The sequence below is a fragment of the Sturnus vulgaris genome, chromosome 1 (assembly GCF_052056855.1).
Source record: "Sturnus vulgaris isolate bStuVul1 chromosome 1, bStuVul1.hap1, whole genome shotgun sequence".
In the NCBI taxonomy this organism is placed as follows: domain Eukaryota; kingdom Metazoa; phylum Chordata; class Aves; order Passeriformes; family Sturnidae; genus Sturnus; species Sturnus vulgaris.
The window spans coordinates 105,009,188-105,029,045 of NC_142243.1; the positions used below are offsets into that span (position 1 = coordinate 105,009,188).

The 19,858-nt window shown below is 37.7% G+C and overlaps 1 protein-coding gene across 8 annotated transcripts in view; it reads left to right on the forward strand.

Moving 5' to 3' along the window:
• PIEZO2 (piezo type mechanosensitive ion channel component 2) overlaps positions 1 to 19,858 on the forward strand; it is a 283,367-nt gene that overhangs the window by 165,562 nt on the left and 97,947 nt on the right. For all 8 annotated transcript variants that reach the window (XM_088173061.1, XM_088173074.1, XM_088173073.1 and 5 more), the window contains exons 6-7: positions 3,004 to 3,214; positions 5,717 to 5,930. In XM_088173061.1, coding sequence (XP_088029187.1) covers positions 3,004 to 3,214; positions 5,717 to 5,930 — 425 coding nt within the window. The remainder of the gene's footprint in view (positions 1 to 3,003; positions 3,215 to 5,716; positions 5,931 to 19,858) is intronic.

Sequence of the window (19,858 nt, forward strand, 5' to 3'; positions counted from 1 at the left end):
AAGTAGATTGTTCTGCATTTCCTGTGAATGTTTGTGACGTCTTAATTTCCTTGCTGAACTTGGAATTCATATTTCCACATCTAAATAAAAGCTAAAACCCAAGGAACATTAACTTCTTTGGTAACTCATTGACTTTGAAGCTTTTAGTTATGCTTAAAGTTTATTAGCCTCAGTCCATGGAAACTTTGGACCACCATCTTCTCAGCTTTAGTTATATCCTGGTCCATTGAAATATCCTCTTCCTTACTGCTTCTCCCTGGGTGTGCTGTGTCATGCATGTCAGGACTAGGTTATTAATGCTTAACTCTCAAGGCATAATGTAGGCTAAATGTTCTTTAGATTAATGAAGCAAGATTAAATAGCCTGGTAAAGTTAAAAAAATCATGGTCCTAGTAAGGACAGAAAATCCAAGGATCCATTTTGAGGAGATCATGGTGTGAATTTGGACATTTGGTGCCTGAGGTTAGGAAGGCAGGTAGGGATGAGAGACAGAAAAGTATATCAAGTCCCACCTTTTACTGGGATATTGTGTGTGGTTCCTTACTTCTGTGTTCTCCTTTTTATTTTATTGTTTGAAAGTATTTTGTGTTTTCCTCCAATTTATACTTTAAAATATTTTTATTATTTTCATTTTCCCCACAAGAACATTTTCTGCTTTTTTGGAGAACATTTTATTATTTTCTTTTATGACTCTTCAGACTTTTATTTCCTGTTCCTGGCTATGTATAATTCATAGCAATCAGATTTAACATAGTATTCAAAGAGAGATGAATCCTGATGGCCTTCCATGAAGTAACTTATTTATTTTGAAGTGATTCCTATACACTCTTCAAGTGAGTCTTTGTTTTAATGTGTGTTGTCTTCAGCAACCTGAAGGCACAATCTGAAGAAACAAGAGTCTCCTTCACACAGATGTATGTTTAGTAAGTTTCATAACCTTTAAATGTCCATCAGTCTCACTCATTCTCTTTCTTTGGGACATGGACACTATTGAAGGTTTCACTGTTCAATGGTCATGTTAAGCTCAAGGCACAGAGCACTCGAACCAGTCCAGGAGAAGCAGGATTGGACCCAAAAGGACTAGATGAAGAGCATGTTAATCTAGTATTTGTGACACAAGCAAAAAGGATCCCAACTTTTGCCCTTTGTTTAACTTTCTCACTGAAACAGCTCTGGTGGAAGTTAGGGCAGAATGCATTTCTTGCCTACTGTCAGCATTCTCTCTGAATATTTAATGTTTCCCATCCTTGGGATAGGAGCTCAGATATGAGCAGCAGTGATGAACAGACAGAATACCTCTTTATGCTGCACGCCTTGAAATGTGATGACTATTTGGCCTACTATCTCTATTATTTTGCATAAGGAGCTAATAATTTATATTTTGAGAGTTGTATAGGTGAATGGTGACAATAAAAAGCTATAAAAATTCTACTATATCCCGTGTAAATTATGTATTGCTAGTGAAATAGCTGGATAAATCCAAGAGAAATGTGGATTTCCCAGATCAGCCCTGCTGTATTTATTACATATTTCATTGTCTGTAAAATAGATACTCCTTAGAATAAGCAGGTTTGTTTTGGGGTTCGTTTGTTTGTTTGCTTGTTTTCTTTCATTCACAACAATGTTAATGCTATGAAGTAAGAGGAGAAGGCTGACAACAAACTTAAGAGGCAAAATGAAGGAGTAAAGGCATCTACAGGGAATTTTGTTATTTTGGGAATCCACATAATGTAATGGTACAGAAGAATTTGGTTAAGTAGGCTGAGTTCATCTGTTCCTGCTTCAATCTTATCTGTCAGTGTGGAATTTTTTCTGCCAAAGGTCCCCAATAAATATTAAACTGCTATTCTGATGAAAAATACCAATAATCTTCTTTTTTACTTTCACACACAGAGATACAGTTTGGCCAGAACTAGTGTTAGCTAATACAAGTCTAAATTAGTGCCAAAAAAGCTATTCTATATTACACCAAATGAGAACCTGGCTCGAAACTCTTACTTGTCTTTTTTCTTTTTTTTTAATATGCCCCTACATTTCCATGAATGACTAATTTTTCCATAATTTTTTTCTTGTGTGAGCCTCTTGCTAATCCTTCATATTCTCACCGTGGGTTGATGATTTAGTCTGCATCAGTCAATAGTTGTGTATGTCTTCTGGTCTCCAAGATACGATGGAGACTTGATGGTGAAGACCACTGCCAAATCCTAACAAGCTGCTCAAGTATGACAGGCCCCTTTCCACGTTTTCTTCTTTTCTTTTTTCCATTGTGTAGTTCTAAGTCACTGATCTCATTACCCCTGCTAAATTGTTGTCGATCACTCAAATTTTCACTATGTCTCTCTTGCTCACAATTTCACCTTTTCTTTCACCATCAGTTGATCTCTACACTTCTCATTCTCTCCCCAAGCCTCTGCTTAGTCTATTTTTTCTCTCCCAAGCTTCCTTTTAGTCACCAATGAGTTATCTGTCCATTCATTTCAGCCCTTGTTGCCCTGTTCCAGATTACTTCTACTTGCCCCATTCTAGGTTTTGCATTTAAAGAAAGGGTTGATAAAAAATGCGTTTGGAAAATGAGATCCATTGAGCAATATCAAGCAGGGATTGCACTTGTTGGAGCTTATAACTGAAGCCTTTGAGGCAAAATGGAGTTTAAAAGATATTAGATAGCAAGATGCTTATCTTTCTAAGAATGTTGAACTAATCAAACCAAATTTCATACATAAATGAACAAGCAGCCTGTTGTGCACATGTGGGAGGACTGCAGCCTTTCCCAGAGACCACCCTTAACATCCTTTTATTTTGAGACAATTCTGAAATGGGAGCCATCAATGTACATCTCTAGCTTTAGTACATATTTCTTAGTTCTCACTACTTGGCATAGTCAAAGATTGTAAGAACACTTCATTGTTAAATAATATATGCGTGGGTTTTAATTTCAAATTCCTTTGTGTCTCTCTCTGTGTGTTTTTGCATTCTATTTTTCTTTCCTTCCTTCTCCTTTAGGCTGTAAGAGAAAAATTAGAGCCAGATGATGCTTTGATGTATGAAGAAGATCTAGATGACGACGACTGTGGAGAAGCAGAATTTGAGGAGACCATGAAATTAAAACTGCTGCGTAGAATTGCCTTCCTAGCATCCAAACTGAGGGAGTTTATTGGCAATATGATTATCACCACTGGAAAAGTTGTTGTTACAATTTTACTTGGTTCAGCAGGTTGGTGTATTTGAAAAATTTCCTCAGGAGCCCGTTAGATTATGCGTTTAACAAATGAGTTTTCAGCACTTTGGCACCTGCGGGAGTAACAATGGAAATTTTTAAGGGAAAAGAAATTGCTGCTGATTTTATTAAATTAACTCTTTGGCAGGTATTGGAATATGCTGAGTTGCTTAATGTTTTTGTACTGATACTGTGTGGCCCTGTCATTCTGTTTATGATTTTCGCAGTAGTTCTTATAACCAAACGCTGAATGAGAGGCATATTAGAAATTACTGTATATATTGTGTGTGTGTGTAAGTATATACACATATGTATTTATATTAAAGTGAATTCTTAGATTTGGGTTCATCACTTCTAAGTTTAAAAAGGAGCTGTATTCACATAGCCTTTTAAAAAATGTTGTTTGACCATGTAGTATGTAAAAAGAGTGATAAGCAGGCTTCCTATTTTTTTTAATTCAGTTGGAAAGAGTAGCTGTTTTGATGTTATATAGCCTACCTTTTTATAAGACATTCGATTTAATACCACATAATCAGCTACAGCCAGAACAGAAGTGTACAAAATGACTGTAGGTTGTAACTACTGAATTCAAAATTTAATCAAGGAATTGTAGATTAACATTTATCTGCCAGCTCACATGTTTGAATGGAGTGATACATATAAACATTACAATATAACATATAAGTTATCAGTATATGAAGTACAAAACAACAGTACCAAAACAGTTTGATACTGAATGATGAGAATTGGATGTGTGGCTGTTATAGTAAGGCGGGTTCTTTCATTAAGGCAAGATTGCTAAACAACCTTACATGTAGCCAAATGGAAAGTAATAAATCAAAAAGAGAAAAAATACGTGGGCCACTGTAGGGCCTGACACCAGGGAAGAGAGATGTCATTTAAAAAAAACCCAAATAAATAAAACCAAAAAGCCTGATGCCACTTTACATAGGTGAACATCATCATGTTCAAGGGGAAGCAGAAGGATTGTGCAGCAGTGGCAGGGCAGTTTCTTCTGAATGGTGATGGGCAGCTTGCCTGTGGAGCTCCAACACAAGCCAAGAAGTGGGAGGTGTTTAGAGCAGAGTTACAAAAAGTACTTGAGGTCTGAGAAGCCTGTACTCCAGAGAGAGACCTTGAGCTTCGTAAGTTAAATACTTACTTACCATGCCAAAAAGATGAAGGGTGACTTGACTGCAAACTGAAAGAAATGACAAAGTGTTTCCATTTTTAAGGTATCTCATCTAGTAGAGTTGATAATAGAAGCCAACAGTTAAGTGGTAAACCTAGGCAATTTCAGACCAGAAATAAATTTTGTATTTTTCACAGCCAGAGTAACTAGCCATAATAAATAACTTATTTTAGGATATCATGGATTCTCATTCTCCAAAAATGTTTGAATACAGACAAAATGTCTTGTTGTAAGAAGAAAGGAAATAGTTACGAGCTTGAAGCAGAAATTTCTGGGTGAAGTTTTACAGCACCATAGGGTGGAAGCTTAAAATATGATGGTGAAGCTCAGGCAAAAAACTGTGGATATGAATCCTTAGAGTGCCTGGACTTAACTCAGCAAGGAACCAACCCTGGGAGCATTGCTCCCAAAAGATACGTCAAGCCACCTGGTGAGGGACAGGGCTGGCAGGCACACTGGAGCTATGAGCCACCAGGAGCCTGCAGGTCTGTCCTGAGCAAGGTGGCTCCTAGACATACAATAGTTAAAAAGCTTAAAAATAAATTTAGGCATTGACCCTTGCTAGCTCTGGCACTGTTGCTTCAGAGAATCCACGGGGCTGCTGTGCTGGCTCCAAGCTCTTATGTCATTTTCTCATAGTTGCCACTCTTAGACATGAATGTCTTTCCTGCTTCCTAACTTATTTTTGCAGACTACCAGCAGAGCATTGAGTCCCCTTCACTACTTGGACGTTTTCTCAAGTGGCATACTCGGCTACATGTGCAAAAGCAATTATACATGTGTGTGTCAGCAGAGTCTTCATCATATGTAAATTATACATTTCTAGGAGTTGTCAATTAAAAAAAATCAAACATTTACTGGTTATTTTGTAGATTTTATGTAAATCTCTTCGTTTTGGTATATGGATTAGGGTGTGTTTTGTTTCAGTATGTCAAGGTATTTCAGTATCTGTATGAGAAGGCTTTTGTGGTCTCAGACAGTATTAGCTGCCCTTGCAGCCACTTTTTGTTTTTCTCCATGCTTTACGAAACATCTTTACATAGAGGAAATTCCATCTCATAGGAAAGTCTGGAGAATGATTGTGTTCTAAATGCTGAGATATGGCATAAATTAATTGAACAAATAAAATTTAAAAAAAAAATCCTCTTCTAGTCTCAAAGTTAATAGCAGTCTTTAGAGATAATTGTAATAATTAGCAGAAAACTAATTGGAACAAAATTTTTAATTCACATCTTGTCAAATTTAAGGTTTAACAAATGCTGATATTTCCCATACTTCTCCAACACTTCATGCTTTTATTTTTACAGGTATGATGGTGCCATCTTTGACCTCAGCTGTGTATTTCTTTGTGTTTTTGGGCCTGTGCACATGGTGGTCCTGTTGCCAAGCATTTGATCCGCTGATATTCAGCTGTCTGTGTGTATTAATGGCTATATTCAGTGCAGGACACTTGATTGGACTTTATCTGTACCAGCTACAGTTCTTTCAGGAAGTTGTTCCACCAAAGGATTTCTATGCCAGGTGAGAGAAATTCCTTTCCTGTTTAATTGTGGGCATGTGATGCAGTGTTCAGTTATCACACGTTGATGCAAATGATCTTTCACATAATGCTTTAACAAATTTTACACATACCTTCTTGTTCAGTCGTGGAAGAGTCAAATCATTTCAGATGGAATGGTTTTGAATGTTAGAGTGGTGAGAGTCCAGACTGGGTAATTGCAGACAGAGAGCTGGAGCAGGTTGGGAGGAGAAGGTGACTTTTGGTTTTGCTCAGTGTTCCTCAGATGTGATGTGAATGATTTTGCTAATGCAAGAAATAAAGGAAATTGATGGCAACATTGATATAAGGGCAGGTGTACAGATGCACACTCGTTTTTTTGTAGAAGAAAACAAATCCTCTGGTGTCTAATGTCATAGTGTCTTAACTGGAGCAAAATGCTTTTGTGGTGCCATTCTTGTGTGCAGAGGCTGAGAGTTCTTCATGTACTGTGCCTATTTGGCTGTTGATATAAAAATTCTCTCAGATCACATAGAATCACATAGAACATGCTGATCTTCATACCAGCAACTACCTCACTTAAGTAAAAAAATATTTTTAGTTACTTCTGCAGTAAATATTGACTGGATGTCAGTTTTATTGATTTCACTGACCCTTTAATTTTCTACACACTGTAATCTAAAATAAGATGAAGTAATGGATGCATTTCGTTTGTTACTATTTCTTTCTGCTGGATTTTGATGGCAAATTGTTTTTTATGGTACGGATTTTCAATGTAGTAATCCTTACATTAAACTAAATGTGATCATTAATTATTTCTAGTAAACCTATGGTTCCTTTTAATTATTATAAGCTGAAAGGAAATTAGAGGTACTGTGGAGAATCAATTAATTATTTCTCTTTCAATGCAATATTAAAAGCAGTAAAATTGAGCTGTCTAGCTCCAGTAGTTGTTACTTTAGTACTTACTTTGACGTTTTATTTAATACAGGTTAATAGATGTGTGTTTTGTGATGTTGGAATTGGTGACTTGTCGAGTCTGATTAGGAGGGCATAACATTGCCTGAAAAATCAGAAAAACCTGCTTAGTTTAGGTTCTTTTGTGCCACCTAGAGGTCGAGGTAGGAGAATGGACGATTTCTAATGCCAAGAAGCTGAAATGCTCTCGACTTCCCTAAACTTTTATATTACTTCCTCCGTGTATCAAGAAAACAGAAAGAAAATGGCTTCAAAATTCTCAACCATTTGGCTTTGAGGATATCTCCTCACAGATTTTAGCAATAGACAGCAAAACATGTTCTCAAGGAAAAGAAATACGTGCTTCATACAATTTTAGCTACAATATGTGAAACTTTCTTTATATGCATAATTGGTGAACTCCCTTTTTTCTTTTTAGTATTTTTTCTATTAATTTTAAATTAATTTATTTTTGTTTCAATTAATTTAGTCTCAAGATAATTGTCTGCATTTAGCAATTTCTTTTATTGTAAATAACATGATTCTTTGTTTTATGACAAAGTTTTGTTCAGTATGAATATGACACTTTAACTTTGTAATTAATTTTTGAAATTAAAAAAATCAAGCTGCCTGAAAGTTGCCTCTGCCTTGGTGCAGAAAAGAAAAGCACCTTCAGAGTTTGGGCAGAGTTTGGGTTAAAAAAAAGTCCCAGTGTTGGACTTCAGAGTAATTACTGACATTTTGATAACCAAAAATGATGTTACCTTCCTGCAGACTTTCTCTTGAACTGGTACTGCTGAGTACTCTGCCTTTTACACGTGAGATCATGTGAGGGACTGATGTTCTAAATTACGTGGGAAATTATGTTTGAATATGCACAATAATGTATGTACAATGTACACACAATGGCAGCAGAGGAAGCAGTGTTCCTTGTTTGTTTATCTGCAGTTCTTTCTCTTGTGGATCTACTTTGATCTGCTTTCAGGGAGTTGTCTTTGAAGAGCATCAGGACAGTTGTTGTCAGAGATTGGAAGTGAAAATCTTGGTGTGAGAAAAGACCACTGATGATTTTTAATAATCGAGTCTTGCTGATATAAGCAGTGACTAGAGGAGGAAAAATGAGAGACATATATTGGAATGCTGCAGAAAAAATATTTTAGCATTTTTCATCCTAGAAGAAAATCAATGTCTCGCTATTTTATATACAGTCTTGGTTTGAAGATGTGCTAAATAGGCAGAGTTCCCATTGATACTAGTACATGGCTTTCATGGGCAAATTATATGCCAAGAAAAGAATTTGATTCCCCAAATTCTTGCTACAAGAAGGCCATTGAAGTGCTGGAGCATGCCCAGAGAAGGGCAACAAAGCTGGTGAAAGGTCTGGAGCTGAAGTCTTATGAGGAATATCTGAGGGAACTAGAATTGCTCTGGAGAAAAAGCAGGGAGAAGCCTGGAGAAGAGAAGGCTCAGAGGTGACCTTGTTGCTCTCTAAAAGCAGGTTGCAGCAAGGTGGGGGTTGCTTTCTTCTCCTGAGTAATAAGCATCAGGACAAGAGGAAGTGGCCTCAAGTGGCACCAGGGCAGGTTTAGACTGGACATTAGGAAAACTTTCTGCACCAGAACAATGGTCTGCAATTGGAATAGTCTGCTCAGGAAGGGGGTTGAGTCGCCATCCCTGGAGATACTTAGAAGATCTTAGGGACATAGTTTAGTGGTTTAGATGGATTTGGCAATGTTGGTTTAATGGTTGGACTCAGTGATCTTAGAGGTCTTTTCCAACCTAAATTGTTCTGTGATTCCATATGAAAGGACTTTTATTTCTCTGTAAAATTTTGAGGGCCCAATCCCCACAAATAAAAGTCCTGAATATCAAGGGCAGATGTGAAAACTGCTCCTGTTGGGCAGCTGGTGGACATTTTTTCTCTCGGCAGAATGTAAGTCTGGTGTTTTAAAAAGCTCCTTTCTGGGTCTGAGTTCTCAAGTTTACAAGAAATGGACAAGTGGTTTCTCTGATCAATAAAAAAATGTGTTTTCTCTGAATAGTAATGCATTCAGCTTGTCAGAATATTGATTGGCTTCAGACTAAATAAAGTTAAACTACACCCAAACAAACCAGAAAATTCTCAAGTTAACAGTATTATTCAGCTAAGACTTGCATCATCCTTGAGCTGTTCCTTCCTCTTAAGAATTCTTCAACTCAAAATTCACCATTTGTGATTGTAAGAAGTGACTGAACAATGCCGCCAGAGGAAAGTAGTTGTCCTGGGAGGGATAACCTGACACCTCTGAATTTACATGTTTTGCCCTGAAACCTTATGGGATTGTGCAAAGTACTTCCCCCTCCCAAAAAATAGGATATTGTGATAGCATGGCCTTAAGTACTTGCCGGAGTGATATTTTGAACATGGAGGTGTTTATGTCCTATAAAGTTTCACATCTGCTGCTGTGGTTGTCTGGATCTGTGATGTGCAGGTAGAAGTGACATAAACACAAACACACTGAAATGCCATGGAGTGAGCACTGGGATCTGCAGATTGAAAAATGTACAGGGTACTGAAAAGTCTGAATGTAGCTGGTATGCCAGGGGTAGGCATGCTGCCAACAAATCAATATTGCAAATTGATGCAATTTTGCAAATATTGCAAAGATGGGGGGAAAAAATAACAAGAAATATCCATTTAAAGCAAAATTCAGAAAGTATCATGTTTCTACCATAAAATTATTTTCACCCAGGTTAGTAAAAACAAGTCAATGAGCTAAAATGACTTTAGAAAATAGGTACACAGTGTCACAGCCTGAAAAAATACGCAGTAATATGTTTGCCATTTTTCGGATTGCTGCCTCCTTTCTTCCTGATATTGTTTATTTTGGCAAAAAAATGTAATTGGGGAAATGATAAGGCCTTGCCAACGTGTAGAAATAGGATCAGTGCAGTGGTATGAGGTTTGTCCTGAGTCAGTAGAGTTATTCCTGTCCAAAACTGTGCTTATAAGCATATTAATATAAAGATCCAGCAATCCAATGTAAATTAAAAGCTATGTGTTTTCCTATAGTTTAGGTCTGTCTTGCTTGTAGTTTCCAGGCAATTAATGTTCAAAATAGTTTAAGTATGACTGGTTTCATCTATGGAAGGCATCTCCCTTACAAAATGAGGCAAGCCTAGGAGTCCACGTAGTGTCATCTATTTCAGAGTGGTACCTTATTTCACACCTTCTTAAGTGAATGGGAATTTGGAATTACACATCTGATTGCTTTGCTGCAGTATGAGTTGGGAAATCTAAGAAGTTTTGTACCAGAGGCAATTTTCATCTGAAAGATGTCTATAAATCTATTTAAGCCTGACTTTTAAAATAGGTGTTACAGTAATAATAATAAGCCTGCTTAAATTACTTTTACTTTTGGAGAAAAGATATTTGCTACAGATGGTAGATTTAAGATATTCAGTTTATATTCAGATTAATCTGAGAGGAGGCCAGTCCAGAATCCTTCATTTGGACTGCCCTGGAAGCTTTGATACAGATTCAAATTTCGTAGCCCAAACACTCTGTTCAACCAGGGTTATAAATGCTTAAGAACTGTCTCAAAAATGTTCCTGGAGTTGTCAGATCAGGGTTGGACATCCAGCTGTACAGTTTTTTTTCTAAGTTAGACGCTAAACTTGTGAATAAAATCCCATTAGGAGAGCAGATACTGCCAAAATAGCAAGATGTAGCTGATTGATTACCTCGTCAGGGCAAGACACTGATCTCCTGCTCTGCTGCTGATTTTGTATCTCCACTGGAGCCAAGAACTGGACAACATGTTTCATCTGAGCTGCAGCCACTGCTAATCCTTGCTGCAGACCATCTTTGGCACCTGTCTCAAAGGTGACTCACCTCTGAGAGGCAGAATTTTCTTAACCTTGTAGGAAACTCTGAGGTTTTTGGGGTTGCCTTTTGACTTGGTCACAAGCCAGTGTTTGAAAATATGAAGTATTTAAAGCTCCTTTATGTATCCTATACTGAGCTGCCCTTTGGCTGCAGTAGCTTTCATGCCTTCTGCTTGGTATTTTTAGGCACTTCTCACCATGGTATTGCAGCACCACTGCCAGGCAGGGGCCAGACCCTTGGATACTTGCCATGTAAAGACACTGCACTGCACTTGTCTGTTTCCATCATCCTTTATCAGCAAAAACACACTTTGCAGTTGCAGAGCATGCTCCAAAACATGCCAGACCAGCCACCATGTTGGTTACGATGACCAGATTTGGTTAGAGAGCCACAATTTCTCTGAGAGGAAGAGGCATTAGGTATTTGACCTTACTCTTACAGAAATTGCAGCTGAGTTTCATACTAGCTCTATAATGCACCACGTTTTAGGATGTTTAATTCTATTTAGAATGTTTTACCCTATAGGCTTTCACAGAACTTCAGCTTCTTTATATTTCTTTAAAAATAGTTTGCAAAGGAAGTGAATTATTCTGTTAACAGCTTAGAAATGCAAGTTCACTCTCCTGTTGAAAAATGACAATAATCATCCTTGCTATTATAATCTCTTTCTAAACTGTGGGGTGACCTTATTTGGGTTTCCTTTATCATGAAAGGCTGGAAGAGGGAAAAGCAAGAGGAAATGGTAAGTAGCAATTTTCCTGGAGAGCAGTCCTTCCCAGTTCCATCCCCGTGGCATAGCTGTGGGCACTCACCATGACCACCCTCCCCACGCTGAGTGCAAAATCTAGCCTTGGAATAAGCAGGCACAACTTGATCCACGTTACTGACATTGTACCCCAGGTGATTTACACTCCTCTGTCTTCCACTGGACTTGAAAGGAATGTAAACTGAGGCATGTGCTAAGATCTTTAAAAAACAATGGTTTTCTGCAGAGTGGTTTTCCAGTTGTGTTCTGCAACAGTGGTGAGCCTGCCACTGGTGAGACCCCTGGCAGCCTTATGGAAGTGACCCTGGTCACAGCAGGTTCCTGTTTGTGGGAAGAGGGGAGCCTTAGCACTCCCAAAAACGACCATGCTCCATCTGAAAATTGAGTGTAAGCTGCGAAGATAAAAGTCAGTCGTCATCCTGTGACATAATGTTGGTGAACTGCCTCTCGGATTTACAAACTTGTTTGCTTGAGGTCTGCTCAAGAACAATTATCTTTATATTCTGGCGTCACCAGAAATCGTGATGAAGTGTATTTAACACTCTGTATTTTCAGCTCAATGTATTAACATTGACAGGTGAATCATCCCACATTCCTTGGAGGTGAAAAAGGCAGTCCTGAGTAACCTTGGTCAAGCACACACTGGGGAGTTAGTCCTTGTCCATGCGGGGCAGTCCACTGCAGTTTCTCTAAACACTCACAGAGTGGAAGTACTTAATCTCTTGTTTATATTCATTTAGCTGAAGTTTGGAACTTGCTGATAAAAGCTGAGCCAATCAGGTTCAATTTATAACCAATTTAAAATCAGCTGTTATACCACTTTCATTTTGAAACTGGGCAATTTCCAGACATTTCCCAAGCATTATTGTTCATTATCCCATTATCTTCTTTCCCATATCCTGCTATTTTACTTTCTTTTTATGTTTAATGCCAAATGGGAATCACAGCTTTTATTTCTGCCCCAGTGCACTAGCTGCTAAAAAGGAAAATTCTCTTTGCTCATACTTTCTACAGCAGCATCTCTTGCTGAAGGTACCTGTCACTCTTGTGGTTTTTTCAACCTGTTTCACTGCCAGCTGAGTAAGTGGAAAATCTCTTTATCCTCTTCATGCATCACTGAACCTAGCAGACTATCCCAATGTGACTGAAAAGTATCATCACTCCTTTTTCAGAGGTGGAAAAATTCCCTAACAGAGAAGTTAGATGAATCACATAACCCTCCCAAGATAGTCAGAACTTGGAATAAAGCACAAAGCTTTTGGCTGCAGTCTGAGTCCTAGATCACAGACCAAGTCACCTCAAAGTTAAAATACTATGAAGCTACACTTTAAAACAATTTCTGTTCCTCTGCACTGCTACTCTAAGAGGCAGCAGTAGAGCTCTCAGGCAGTTGCATGGTTAGTTGTTGTACCAGGTCACTTGCATGTTCTGGTCAGCACCACCCCACTGAATGCTAATACTCACTGGGGTTATCTGAGCACTGTCTCCTCCTCCTAAGTGACTTCTGCTGAAGTTTGACCTGAGTTCTTCCTTTCTTCTCCCAGCACCTGAGCTTAGGACAACAAGGCTGTCTGCACTACTGGTTGAGTTTTGGGAGCAGACTCTCCCCTGCTGTGCCTATGAGAGACTTTTTGCAGTGGGGCTGTTGGCTTCTTTCCTTTCAGCAGCTTAGCCAACTCGCTTTGAAAAACCAATAGCCTCAGTTACTAATTTGCACAGAAAACAGTTGTTAACCATGTCATTGTTAAGCTATGCCATTTTTGAGCTGTGCCTTCTCTTCTGTGCTCAAGTGTCCAAGTTCACCCTCTCACAGGGGGCACTTTTGTGTCCATGGACGTTTCTGAACATGCCTTTGGCTTTCCAATGCTTTCTACATGACTCCTTAGAAGTCTGGACCTGTTTTCTCATTACTTTAATCTCTGAGTAGAAAGTTCATCTTGAACATTAAATATTTTTATTTTTTTCCACGCAGCTTGTGTGTTGTCCATACTGAGGTGGTGCTGTTCAGCATTAGTTGCTTTTCATGCTCCTTTATGGTCACAGGGAATATGTGTGGTCATGAGGAAGATGAGCAACTGGCAAATCACTGATGCTGGCCAGCCTTCTCTGCTGGGAAGTTCTCTCTCTGCTGACTGTTCTCTCTCCATCCTCTCATCCCAGTAAGGCTGCCTCACTTCTACAGCCTCCATCCTCCCCAAGTTGCCTCTGGTTTATAGCTGAAACTGTTTGGAAGAAAAAACCCAAAACTCTAAACTCTGCTACATTTAAAATAGTTTTCTTTTAGTAACAGAACAAGCAACTATTTGCCTAATTTTATTGGAGAACAAACTATTTGCCTAACCTAGATGTGAGCCAGGCTGCTGCTGTCAAAGCAGTGACAATGCTGGCCCTGGTGAGGAATAATCATGTTGATGGAGTCACTCTAGCTAAGCTATCAGGCGGGAGTCTTAAAGCAATTTCTTCTGCACCTTTATCCCCATTTCACCACCTTCTTGCTATCCTATCTGGCAGTCCTCTCTGTGCCAGATGCTCAGATGTCTGACTGGAATGAAAAGATACTGGAATCACTGCTTCAGTACATTTCTTCATCAGATGACAGCCTTTGGAAGTCCCAGCAGAGGCCCCCAAAAGCTACAGCAACATGCTGCTTTTCTAGCTCACTTATGTGCTGAAAGAAGCGACATCAATATTAATGCTCACTAGGAACTCAGAGCAAAGCTGAGCTGTGTCATGGGTAATGAAAAGATTTGGGGATCCAGACAAGAAACCCATTGATAGGATAAATCTTCTTCACTTAAGGCTTTTGAAGATGAGTTTTGTCTCAGTAAAAAAGGGTTTAATAGACCCACACCTATTTTTAGTGATAACAGTGGGGAATCATTGCTTCTAAAACAATGAGAGCTTTTGTAATAGAAAGTCAGTACAAAGTTAAATTATTGGAGGAAATGTGCCATAGAACTCACAGGTCTTTATGTTCAGACTTAAATTCCCCTCAGGGAAGTTGTTTTATTTCAAATATGTGAAGTATTTTAATGTCTGAAGTTTGGTAAATTTTAATGGAGGCCCATTCCTTAACAGCTTCCAATCTCAGAGAAAATTTGATTATCTGGTTACTTCAAAACAAGATATAGTTTATAGAGTAGATACTATTTATCATCTTAGTTTAAAGTTGTTAATGAACTTGATAGCAAAGTGATTCTATTGTAGCTGCTCATATGGTCCTATTTTTCTCCTTGAATTAAGGTTTGTGTTGTATTTACAGGTTTTGCAAGCTTTTATGTAATTCATGATCCTTAAAGATATCCTTTCTCTTCTACACTCTGTCCTCATTATATGGATGATATTAGCACACAAGTTTTAAACAACTCACTTTTTCATGAGGCCTCTCATGCAGTAGATGTGCATTTGAAATTAGTTTTCCTTTAAAAGAAAAGTCACTGATGTTCAGAAGAGGGTGGGAGATACACAAGGGCTGGTTTTGTCATTGCCAGAAAAGCTTTGATCCAATAGAAGCTATGTAAACCAAAACTTGGTAGAAAAAAAAAAGGGACATAAGACATCTGCTAAAGAGCTGTAGAAATGTGATGACATTAAAACAAAAGTTAGAACGCTCTACTTACCTACCAAGCCTGCATTCGCTCTGTGTATGCCTGTATTATAGTGTTGGGATAGCAACGTGCAGAAGAAAAACAGTTCCATTCTTAGTCTACATTTACAGATATTTCAAAAAAATATTTTGAACTGTTAAGCTGAAATTTATCATAATGCTTCTTAACCCAGTCAAATTTTTGTATGGTCATTAATATGGCACAGTTCCACCTAGCCAGTTCTGAATTATTCAAGTCTGAACCAAAGCAGGGTCTAGGACTTTAGAGCTAAAAATACTTGCAATGCTTTTTAAAGCTTGTATCACTCCAATAGGGAATACACTTAATAGCTTTAGTCCAGCTGTGAACTTAGGTTTGTGGCTGCAGTATCTCCCTACACAGTTGTCCCACTGAGCTAAAGAGGAGGCATGAAGGATCAGCTCCTTCTCTGTGGAATCTTATAACATGATTTGGACAGACAAATGCCAATATTTCCATTCATTCTTTTTTTTTTTTTCTCCTTTAAAAAGCCACGTGAAACCAAATGCCTTCTGCTCTCTTTAATTCTTTGGGATGCCTAATGCATTTCAGCCAACTTTTCCACCTCTTTCCTCCCAATATTCTGCTATTTCTGTAAAATGTGGTTTCAGTTCAGTGTACCCTGGAGCAGTAGCCCCAGTATGGTCTGAATTCCCAGCCAATAGCCTGGGGAGTAATGACCTTCTGGAAGGCAAGGATGGTTCTAAAGGTACCACAGAATTGGCTGGGTGTTTTCCAACATCATGTGTTGCTTTGGGCACATAGCCCAAAGATGGGGAGTGGGGTGGCTCCTGTCATTCCCTTGGAAGAGACATTATGAATATAAGTTTATGGATCTTAACTTCTGTGTAACTCTATCATCCAAGTATGGAAAACCCAACAGGATGGCCTGTGTATAAAAATGGGACACCTGACTTTTAGGAGAATTGTGTAGGAATGATGTTTTCTCTATGCTAATTTATTTTCCAATTCCTTCCACTCCTTTCTCTCTCTTACCCACAGAACCCATTTCCAAGCCTGACAACAGAATGCACCTCTTTTAAGTCAATGTTTGAAAAAAGGTTCACTCTTCAAGCAGTGTTTAGAGTTTGGGACATGGCCCTTTCAGTATTTCAAATACTCTTTTCCATGAAACTAAGTATTCAGGGCTTGGACTGTGAAATATGGAGTTCTGACTTCTCTCCCTGTATTTCAGTCCTTTTTGCCCCAGAAAAATAATATTTCTACTGCAGCTAGTACCTTCTCCAAATATACTATTTTCTTGTCCATTTCTATGGAATTTGTTGCTCTTTTTTCCTCACTTATTCTCCTCTTCTTTGCTTACTCTTTTCCCTTTTCTTCTCTCATTTGGTCACTTTTAGCATCTTGAGTTTAGGGCTCAGCTATTCAAATGTCAGTCTTGATATTCCATTCTCCTACCCCAGACTTACAGACACCACTCTCATCTCCTTTCATGTGAGGAGAGTGAAATAAATATGCCATAGAAGATATCCAGATGAAATAAAGATTCAGAGAGTTTGTAAAATCCGACACAAATTCAGAAGTTCTACAAAGATGGATTGCCCAAATCCAATCCAGCACATTAAAATGTTCTGATGCCATTGTGGGAATAACCATACAATAGGTACTGGCCACAGGAAAAAAGCATCCTGTAATATTAAATACAAAATCAGAAAATGCAGCTCCTAGAGTGGTTTGATGCAGACATTTTCTTTAAGGTGTAATCTTCATGCAAACTCAGGGATGATATAGAAAAATGATCCCCTGCTCTGTTGTGTAGTGAAAAGTATTATGTAAACTCCTACACAGAGCTGTAGGAAGATGCAGCAAGTGGAAATCTCATCTAGACAAAACTATTACAGAAGCTAAAACTCGTAAAAAAAGAGTAAGAGACAGTAGAAGATTTTCTATCAATTGAAGTCAATGTGGGATGCCATTCTAGACTATAAACTCTTATTCAACCACAAGATCTTTCTTCAATGGAAGAATTATTGGGTGTCCTACATTGTGCAGGAAATCAGAATTATTACTTCCTTTCCTGGCCTTGAAAGTTACAAGGCAAATACTTGCCTGAAGTCAACTCCTGAAACCTGAGCACATGCAGGATCTGAACTTACAAATATGTTTTTAAAAAAAAAAAAATCAAAATCATTTTAATGAATGCAAAATTCACAAACCTAACAGATATGTAATGACTGCTTTGATAATTCTGTATATGAAACATAGTTTTTGTTTACATAGCTATTTTTTGTTCATTTTTAGTACCATGAGTAATTATGCCAATTCTTATAATATATTAATGCAATAATTAAGTAATGCATGCAATAACAGTCTTAGCAACGTAGAGTTTTAACAACTTTGGCAGCTCCTTAGATGAAATATCTGTGGGTGCAACAGGAATTTGTTTTTCTGTTTTCAAGTGAAATTGAAATTCCTATACTGAATTTTAGACTAGTACAGAAAGTGGAATTTTATATGGTCATAGCTTACATCTTTGTTGGGAAGTAATGAAAGATGAATGTGGATCTGCTATAAGGATGATTCACAGATTTAATAGGAATCTTTTCCAAAAAAACAAGCTTATAGAATAGTAACTGGACAAAAAGATGCCACCTTTATTTTAAGAACTCTTTTTCACTGTGTTATTTCAGAGCATTTCTCAGTCGCACATTAAAAGTTCCTCTTGGCCTTTTATAATTTCTATAACTTCTTCTGAATTATTACTATTATGCATTTTTCAGAATACCAGTGAGGACTTTGAAAAACCCAGCTTTAGTTCTTTGCAAGAGTAGAAATACTAATTTATTCACATCTTGAAAACATCCATTTTTTGTATTTGCATGCAGTCTTTTGGAAAGCCTAATATATCCATTAATAAATAAATCTATCATAATTTGCTTTATTTATATTCAGTGTCCAGGCACACATGTACTTGACTTGTTTGGTAATGGGTTTCTCCCACTTAGAACTCTTTCTGACCTTACTGATGGCATACATGTTAGTTGGGTAAGATGAAGTCACACCAAGATGAGAGTTGGACTCAAACACAGCTGGTTGGGATCAATACTGAATTGACACTGTAAAGACATCTTTGCAGAATGAAATATGCAGAACTGAATAATGCCCTAATTTATATTGCTTATACATTTTATGGCAGTTGTCCCTGTGTAATTAGAAGCTTTATGTTAGAAAAGATGACTCTATTCCTCTAAAAAATATTCTGCACCAGCAGTTTTCATTGAGGATAATGATGAAGCATAAATATTGAGTGAGTAGCATCTTGTAGCATAATTGGAGGCCAGAACAGACAGAATGAACATTCCCAAGACAACGGTGAATTTTGAAGGTGATAAACAGGGAAAGTTGTGTTGAGTACATTGTGTCTAACAAGTCTCAAAGCCCAAGGAGAATTCAGAAATGAGGAGTGGTTCCTCTACATCCATGATTTATGAGACAAAGCAAAATACATTGAATAAATGGAAGTGAAATACATTAAACTACATTGCTGGCCATGTGGCAACTTAGAGAGAAAAGATGTGCTGTAACTTCTGAATTGTTGCTGAATGCAGGACCAGAAGGGAGCAGAATTAAGTCAAATATAATGTATGAATAATTTGTAGCCAGCAAATGAAAGTAAGAGAATGAGAATATAGCTGAAATATAATAAAATTTCCTAACGGTTAGGATTACATGGAATGTTTTCAGTGGAGATAAAAGTAAAACACAAGTTGTTCTGACTTTCTATCTATAGTGTATTATAAAGCATACTATAGGAATGGAATATATGATATGTAGGTCATGTTTGCTTGGCAGAAGGTTCTGAGAACCTTCAGGAACTTTCCCTCATTTGTGTAGGAAATACTCATCACTAACTGTCAATGGAAAGACTTTGCATTTCAGTGAGAATTGGATTTCACTCTGATTCTGATGCTTATGAGACAGAAATAGGGTGAATCATACAGTACTTACATAGGAAAGTTTAAAATGAACCAAAGACAGAGAAACAGAGGTAAAAGATGAAACTAACAGGAACTCAGAAACTAATAGGAACTCAAAAGCCATGATCAAAAGATCATTGATGAGCAAAAATGGCAAGTCAGCAGGAGAGAGGAAAACTGATGAACAAGATGTTCCTCTATGCTGATAAAAATATGAATAGAATACAATCCAGCATGAATTTTACCCAGATGGAGCCAAACTGTAACATCAACTCCAAATGTTCTTGGATGCTATGGAAGTTTGAGTCTGAGTCAACTCCAAACACAGCTCATTCAACTCCTTTAAATTACAGCAATTTACTTTGTATGCGGGATTTTTTAAATGTTTTTTTCCCCAACTTTGTATCCACCCAAAAGCTCTGAAAGGTCTTAAAGTTTATACCTTGTTGGCAATCAGAATGAGAAGTGAGTGCTGATAGATTGCTTAATAAAATGCTATGGAGCTCTCCTTCTGGGAGTTAATGGTATTATGCCCATACAGCAAAGCCCCAGTTAAGAACAGGTCTAACATTTTCACTTTGCAGCATCCAAAGGCAGATTTCAGGCAGCACATCTCTGTTGAATGCCCTACCTGTTCTTTGTTTTCATTCAGCTTTTCATGTTGGATATTACTAGGTTAAGGCAGAACTAGGTTTTTTGACACTTTTAAAAATATTAAATCCCCCAGCAGAAACATTTGAATGTTTTGATTTTGAGTTTGGTTTTTAATTAATGTGTTTGGTTTACCCTTTCAGAG